At 37.3% G+C, this 7964-nt stretch overlaps 1 protein-coding gene across 2 annotated transcripts; it reads right to left on the bottom strand.

The window, feature by feature from the left end:
• Positions 1–6: 6 nt before the first annotated feature.
• LOC113205568 (WASH complex subunit 2) lies at positions 7–7581 on the bottom strand. 2 transcript variants are annotated; one of them, XM_052273846.1, is made up of 17 exons: positions 7416–7581; positions 7141–7217; positions 6828–6988; positions 6547–6741; positions 6331–6473; positions 6015–6237; positions 5798–5929; positions 5574–5718; positions 5319–5465; positions 5035–5212; positions 4805–4950; positions 4619–4710; positions 4303–4541; positions 2636–4212; positions 2329–2531; positions 797–2249; positions 7–701 (listed from the first exon to the last, which is right to left on the bottom strand). In XM_052273846.1, exons 3-17 carry the CDS (start codon positions 6972–6974, stop codon positions 595–597), a joined length of 5127 nt encoding a protein of 1708 aa, XP_052129806.1. In that variant the 5' UTR covers positions 6975–6988; positions 7141–7217; positions 7416–7581; the 3' UTR covers positions 7–594. The 2 variants fall into 2 exon arrangements, with proteins under 2 accessions (XP_052129806.1, XP_026277014.2); XM_026421229.2 differs by having other exon boundaries at positions 5035–5224; positions 7416–7580.
• Between the last annotated feature and the right edge of the window lie 383 nt (positions 7582–7964).

Here is a 7964-nt window from a genome sequence, read left to right as displayed (position 1 = left end):
ATGGTAGATTTTTTAAAAAATCACCCATAAAAAAACAATTAATCTATGACCAGACTAGACAGAAGTGTTCAGTAAGGTCATCACAGAAAATAAAGATGCAAAAATATTACAATAATACAGTCAAATGGCAAGCCTATGGCCTCCCAAAAAAAAATCTCAGTAGCAGTAAATTGGTTCAGATAAAAGCAGAATGTATTTTACGTTGAAATAGAATATAAGTATGGTGACTTATGTAGAACCAGCAGCCAACAACTGACATAGCAAGTGCACCATACCAATGAATCTCAGTACAAAAATAGATTTGATTACCTAAAATTATTTTATCCTCCAACCAGTCAGTCAACTTACGATAAACAGAAGATACCTGTAAAAAAAAAACCTCTAGTTCCTTGAGAATTATGTGAATAATCTTTTATACAATTAAACAAAAAAGTATGATAAACAGAACCACCATAAACACACAGTACATGTGAGGAGAAGGCAAAAAATTAAATGGCTAAACACCAATGCACTACTCAAAACAATCAGGGCTAGTAGATTATAAATATGCTATCAATCACTTGTTCAGTTGAGCTAATACGTAACAGCAAAAAATCACTTCTTATTTCCAAGTGACATCAGTGGATCATCAAAGACATTCTGTTTGGAATGAGCGGAAGATGTGGAAATGTGAGACTTAACTTCAGCTGCATCCTTTAAATCTGAAACACAACAAAATCATAGGTTAAAATTATTTTTATAATAAGATTTTAGGTATGGAATGGACTGTCATACAGAGTTCATTCATTACACTTACTGTTTTCTTTTTTTTCTAGTGGTTTGTTCGAAGCACTAGGTTTAGAACCAAATAAATCGTCATCATCATCATCAAACAATGTTGATGACTTTGAAACATTTGTAGGTTTTGCTTTATTTTTTAAAAATGGAGATGGTTTTGAGAATAGATCATCATCTTCATCGTTCTCATCACTAAAAAGACCATTTCCAGGAGAAGGTTTAGGCTTTGATTTCTTGACACTTACTTCCAGTTTGGATGATTTACTTGTAACTAATTTAGAGTCAACTGATTGTGAAGCAGCAGATGAAGACACAGGGATAGGCACTTTAGAAGACGAGATACTTGAAGAATTAGCTAATGTACTTTTTGTACCAGTTTGAAAAAGGTTGTCATCGTCATCATCATCAGATAACTTCCATGTTTTTATTTCTTTCCCTTTTAACTTACTGGAAGTGTCAAGTATTTTCTTCCCAACTGCCTTTTTGCTTGAGGATGAAAACAGATCATCATCATCAATATCAACAAGTCCAGCAAGACCAGGTTTTGCAACAGATATATCCTCTTTAGATGGTAGAGCTGGAGTTTGAGAAAACAGTGGTTGATTACTCGATTGCTTACTTTCTGGCTTCTTCTTAACAAATGGAAAAAGAGAGCTGTGATCATCAAAATCATTATTAGGTTTAAAGAGATCATCATCATTACTGACCGACGGATGGTCAGCTTTGTTCAAAGGATCTACAGCAGATGTTTTGCCAGAAATCTCATTGCCTGATGATATTTTTGTAGAAACATCTTCCTTTAGATATTCATTCTCATTCGTCTTCACAGAGGTTTCTGAAGAGGATAGAGTTGTGTGAGATAATTCTTCTATAATGTCTTGCAAAATCTGATCAGCAGCTGATGATGTTTGTGAACTATCAGAACCCACAGGATGGACAACAGTAGGTGTGTCTTTTGAAGCGCAGGTTCCTGTCACTGGTAAAGAATTTGGCATAGATACTTCATCTGGACGAGTTTGTGTAGAAACAAACAAATCATCTGTTTTAGATATGTTTTCCAAATCAGGAGGAGTAAAAAGGATGGCTTTTGCTTCCTCAGAAACCTTCAGGCTGTTTGCCTTACTCTCGTTTTGTTGAGATTGTTGAGCAGGTTCAATACCCGATAGAGGAGAAAGAATGGGTGCCCCACTGAAAATGTCAGAGGAAGGTAATGTCTGGTTTCCATACTCAGGTGGGAGATCTTGTGGCACACCAAACAGATCATCCTCATCAGTGGAGGGGGAGAGAACACTATTGCTTGAGTTAACACTTGTATTATTGACTGCACTATTGGAATCAGTAACAACAGAGGAGACATCTGGGGATAAAGGACTTTCTTTATCAGATTGATCCAAATTCATACTTGCTCTAGCAGATTCCCTGCGAGCTTTACTGCTAGGAGGACGTCGTTTGACACCCAGCTTTGCTCTATCCTAGAATTAAAGAATAGAAAAATTTGTAAGACAAAGTTATAGGGCGATAAAAAGAAACTAATCAAGATATATAAACAACCTTGTTAGTTGACGGTAATGTAGCATTATTTGTGACAGGCTGCTCAAAACTAACAGGATTTTCTGAGCCTGAGGCCTTTAGTGGCTCTTTGACTGTTAAGCCATCAGTATCTTCCTTCGGAGGAGTTTTCCGTAGAGGTGGCTTTTGACCTGGTAAGAATGCTCGAGGATCAATTTTCAAAGCTGGTTGTCCACTACTGCCAGCTGTTGATATCACACACATAAAAATAGAAAATTATTAGGACTTATACCAAAAAAATTTGGTAAAGCAAAGAAAGACACATAATTAATTAATAAAACAAACTCACTTAACAACGAATCTTTTAGTTTGGACACACTAACAGCAGCCCCATCAACCTCACTACGCCCTGGAGGTTTACCCACAGAATCACTACTTGGAGCTCCATCATCAGTGGGTTTTTTAACATCAAACTTTGGAACAATCGGTTCTGGTTTAGAGGCAATCTGTGGTTTTTGAAATGGTTTGGGAGCAGGAGCAGATATTTTGGATACTGATGTACCAAACAAGTCATCATCATCATCACTGTCATTCAATAAGCCAAGGCCAGGATCTGTTTCTTTCCTAATGTCTAAAGTTCTTGGTGGCTCAGGCTTTTTGAAAGGCTGAGCAGCATTACTTGGTTCTTCAATGATGCTGTAGTTTTTAACAGAAGTACTGACCTTGTTTGAACCTTCACTTAAAGTAGCATTAGTTGAGTGCACTTGTGGCTCAGAGGAGTTTTCAACAACCAAAGATGGCTTTGACAAAGGTACCGTAGAATTTGAAGTTTTTGACTGTACGGTATTTGCTTGTGTACTTTCTTTCTGTTTAAGTTGTGGTACAGAAACATTTTGAAATAAGTCATTTTCCTCATCTTCAGTATTTGAAGAATTTAAAAGAACTTTGTCAGTTTTGGGAGCAGCTTTGGGTTTGACACCAAAAAGGAAATCATTGTCTTCAACTTCAGCAAAAAGATCATCCTCAAAAATGTCACTATGAATTGGTTCTTTTAGAGGTTCTGAGCTTTTAGGTTTCTCCAAGCTCCTGGGAGTGAAATCCTGCGTTGTATCACTAGATACCGGTCCATCTTTCTCAACAAAACTCTTGTTTGGAATTGTCTTCTTTGTATCAGTACTAGTGTGAGTCTCAACAACAGGCTTTGAAGGTTCACTAAATAGGTCAACATCAGGAACATTGCGAGCACTGCCAAAAAGAGTGTCATCATCATCGAAGAGACCCTTCTTACTCAGGGGTTTCTTTTCACTGCTAGAAACTGCCGCTGACGCTAAGATATCTGTTGAAGCTTGAGAGCGTCTTGAACCAGCTGAACTAGCTGATGAAAACAAAATCTCATCTTCACCTGAATCAGAATCGTCAAATAATGACACTGGCTTTTTAATTTTGCTTTCAGCTTTTAATGGAGGGGGAACTGTGCTATGAAAGTCACTTTGGAAAAAGTTCCTTTCTGTATTGGCTACAGCAGAGTAATTGGTAGACAGTTGAGCAGTCTTGGGTGCCTCATTAGTAACAGAAACTGGAGCTTTCTTATCTTCTTTAAAAGAATCGTTTCCTGCAGTTTGTGGTAATGCACCTTGAGATTGCTCCTTTTCAGCCTTTTTAGTTGTTGGACGACCAAAAAGATCATCATCATCATCATCATCATCATTAACCTCAGCAAATAGTCCTCCTGAAAGTGAGGGGGGATTTTGTGAGTCGAATGCTGACGATTTTCTTGAAGATATATTATCTCCATCATTATAGTGCGCATTAGCAGCTGGAATGCTGGACACTGAATTCAATACATTTCTTGTCTGATAACCATCATCATTGGATAATCTTGTGGATGTCAAGGCAGGTGATGCAAATCCAAGGCTTGCACTTTGGCTGAAAATTAAAGTAATTGATAATAATTTATTATTATTTATTTTAAAACTTGATTCTGTTAAAAGTTGAAATTAAATCCATTAACCTCACCTATATTGAGAAGCACCAACAGCACTACTCCAACCTTGATCGGCACTGACAGTATTACCAGTTGGATGATCGACTGATGGGCCGGTGGACTCAGATTTTTGAAGAGAATCAGAATTTCTTTCAGAAGGACTACTGTTTGATGACTCTGATGAGGAGGAAGAAGGTCTACGGGGAAATTTAGCCTTCAGTCCAGCTAATACATCAGCCTGCCCAAACATTGGAACACCTCCGGCTGGTTTCTAAAAATATTAAGATTGTCACTTTAACAACTCGGATGGAGTTAGATGATAAAAGATCAAATTTGTCTGACACTTACTTTTTCTTGAGAATGATGGTCAATTCTGCTAGAAGGTTCATTTTCAATCATACTGCTATTCTTAGCAGTCGCAGTGTCCACTCTGGAAGACTCTAAGGGGGCAAAAATGTACATGAATAAAAAGAAAAAGAAAAAAAAAAAAACGACAGCTTTTAATAACTGATTTTCCAGAAAATATCAACAAACCCTGAGTGAGGTTTTGGGAGACACTGCCAAATAAACCCGATTTGTTCTCCAAGTTTTCTTCGTTATGGCCTCTTTCAGGTGTACTGGTGGCCAAGCCTGGTCTGATTTCTCCCACTTTTAAATTATGCTGTTTTGTTATCATTGACCTAAAAAGAGAAGAAAATCAAACCAAGATTGATTATGATTACATTACAAATAATAGCAACAATTTTTTTTTCTAATAAACAAACCTAATAGAGCCTGGATCTTTAATATTTTCTTTAGAAACCACAGTTGAACTCTTGGATGGGTTTGTGGCTTTGATTGGGAACAAATCATCTTCATCATCAGTACTGGGAAAGAGATCAGTTGTAACACGATTTTGAGTTCGGCTGTGAATATCTTGATTAGTCTTATTATTTTCTGGTCCTGAAGTTTTGACTGGGACAGGAATTGTGATATTGTTTGAAACATTTAAAAAATAAAGATAAACAACTAAATAACAACACTTATTTAGTTAATGACAGAAACTTACTAGGTTTGGGGTCTTCTGGCCCCCACAATGAATCACTGGTTTCTGTCAAGTCATCAAAAAGTTTAGGCCTATCAGAGAATAAACTTGAATTTCCAGGAAAAAGACCATCATCCTCATCATCTGAGTGATCTTCTCCAAATAAATTATCTGTAACAGAGAACAAGGTACTGTAGATCTATCACATAAAAAAAAAAGAAAGAAAAGAGAGGCGGGGGGGGGGGGGGGGACGACATATTGACGAGATTATTTTTGTACCTGACGTAGATTTGCTTGGAACAGAAATATTTCGAGTATCATGATCAGTGCTTTTTAATGGAGATGCAATTTTATCCAATTTAGCTGCAAGCTGAGCAGCAAAAGCACTATTTGTTTGAGCTGACTGTCTAATAGAAGATGTAGGCTGGAAAATAATACCTAAGGTAAGATTCTGAGAAGATTGTAGAGGTCTATAATAATAAGAAGAAACAAGTAGTACCCACTTCTTGAACTTCATTATAATCTTCATCAATATTTTTAACAGGGTCAGTAGGTTTGATCTTCTTTGGTTGTTTCTCAGATCTTTCCTGGTAATCTGGATGATCTGATATTGAACTATGAGAAGAATAAATATCCTTCACAACAGATAAAAATTGATTATTAGTTATTGTAGAGCAAAAAATGGTATAAACCAAATTGAAACAGAACCATTTAACTAACCCTATCTCTTTTACTGCTCGCAAATGGAGGAAAGTCCACATCAGACTCACTAGAAGTCTCCATATCCTGATCAACACCAGTTTTGGGTGACTGATCTTCATCATCACTTGGAGTGTCACCAAGACCAATTTGGTCATCTGACATAAATGGCTCTGATCCAATGAGGTGCGGAAGAGGACGGTGAATGTATGGGTTATGCGGTTCTAGTATTAAAGTTTTAGTCCTGTGGAAAAATTAAAGGTGAGCCCTTTGAAAATTCAAGGGTACATAGATAACAAATATATTCATGCCAGCAAATATAATGTAGTCTGCTTACCCTTGTTTGTCACTATCACACTCTCCTTCAGAATCACTAGCTTGTATTTCTACAGGTTCAAACATTGTATCAAGGACAGCTACACTCATTGATAAGGCCTCACGAACCTTTTGTAACATTTTTGCTTCTGTTTCCTCTTTTGACTGAAATTGTTAATGAAAGATAAGTTAAACAGCAGTAATAAATAATATTTTGGAATATAAGAAGCAAAACTACCTTCTTTTCAGGAGCAGCCTCTGTCTGGGGAGTTTCTTTATCGTCATCATCATAAACTCGATTCTCTACAAATTGAGTATTAGCAAGGCACAAAAATTTGTTATTGGTATTATTTAGTTCAGAGGTTAAGGTGTTGATCTCTTCATTGAGCAAATCCAATGACTTTTCAGTGGTGTGAGTCCGAGCTAACACTGCCTGTTAATGTATAAGGAATAGATATGTATTCATTCAAGCTCCAAAACACATTCAGTAGAAACATACAGGAAAAGAAAAATATTTACCTGAGAAAACTCTTGCAAATGTTTCAGCAAACCTGCATCACCCGCTAAATTCCATGCATGAGCATTCTGACGCATTTCATCTGTACTCCATGGCCGTTCCCAGGATTTCCCTTTCGAGCTTCCACTGGTATCACCATTTTGGTTCATGGTTTGTAAAAATGCTAGACATAAAAAAATAAATAAGATGAAAGCTGTTTCCAAGGAAAAGAGTAAATTGTGAAAGGTGCACACCATGGAATAAATAACCCAAAACAATGCAGAAATCATCAAACATCAGCACCAATATATTGGCAGAAAAGTTCGGAATACGAACCTAATTTAGAGGACTCCCTGGTTGAGTGACACGCCCATTGAATCAGGTGTTAGTAGGAAACCTGATGGAAAGCTTAACTAGAAGAAACAAGAAAATATGAACGACCTTAGATAGCTTGGAGTGTGTCCGAATTCAGCCACCGACCGAGCACCGACCGGTCGGTGCTCGGTCGGTGGCTGAATTCGGACACACTCTCAGTGAGTTGCATAACCCTATCAAACATTGGTTTGAGAACGACAACATGAACTAAGAACTGAAGCGAAAAATAAGCATACCACTTTTGTGCGAGCCCCTATTGTGCTGACGTTAAAGTTTAACATACAAGAACTTCACATTTGAATATTGTTTCCCGGTTCCTGTCATTAATTAAAAGAATGAGTTTTGACTTTTCGCACACTGTCCTACGGAATGTGAGATGAGAAATTTTTGTGGTTGATGTAACCTGTACGATAACCCGCATGATAGCGTAGTTTTTATGACAGTCTCTCAGTCACGAAAGTAATTTGAATAAAGAGAAAAGAGATAACCTACAGATATTAGCATGGTGCGGTGTCATGGCAAGCCCACCGAAAACCGTCAACGCCTCTTGAAATAGCACCTCCCCACCCACTTATCATGAGTATGACAACTTTTGACAGAAACAATACGCGCGAAATATGAAGACCAACGGCAATCGATCAAATTTAAAAGGACATATTTTAACAAAAGATAAAAACAGTATGTAAATTGCGAAGACACACACCACACACCCGCAATATTACTCAGGATAGAAAAGCATTCTTAGAGGGAATACCTACCGATCCATCTTGCTGTGCTAAAACAAT

The sequence above is a fragment of the Frankliniella occidentalis genome, unplaced genomic scaffold, assembly GCF_000697945.3.
Source record: "Frankliniella occidentalis isolate FOCC.00 unplaced genomic scaffold, Focc_3.1 Scaffold306, whole genome shotgun sequence".
Lineage (NCBI taxonomy): Eukaryota > Metazoa > Arthropoda > Insecta > Thysanoptera > Thripidae > Frankliniella > Frankliniella occidentalis.
The sequence above is the reverse complement of the archived record's forward strand: the minus strand, read 5'-3'. Positions and strand labels throughout refer to the sequence as shown.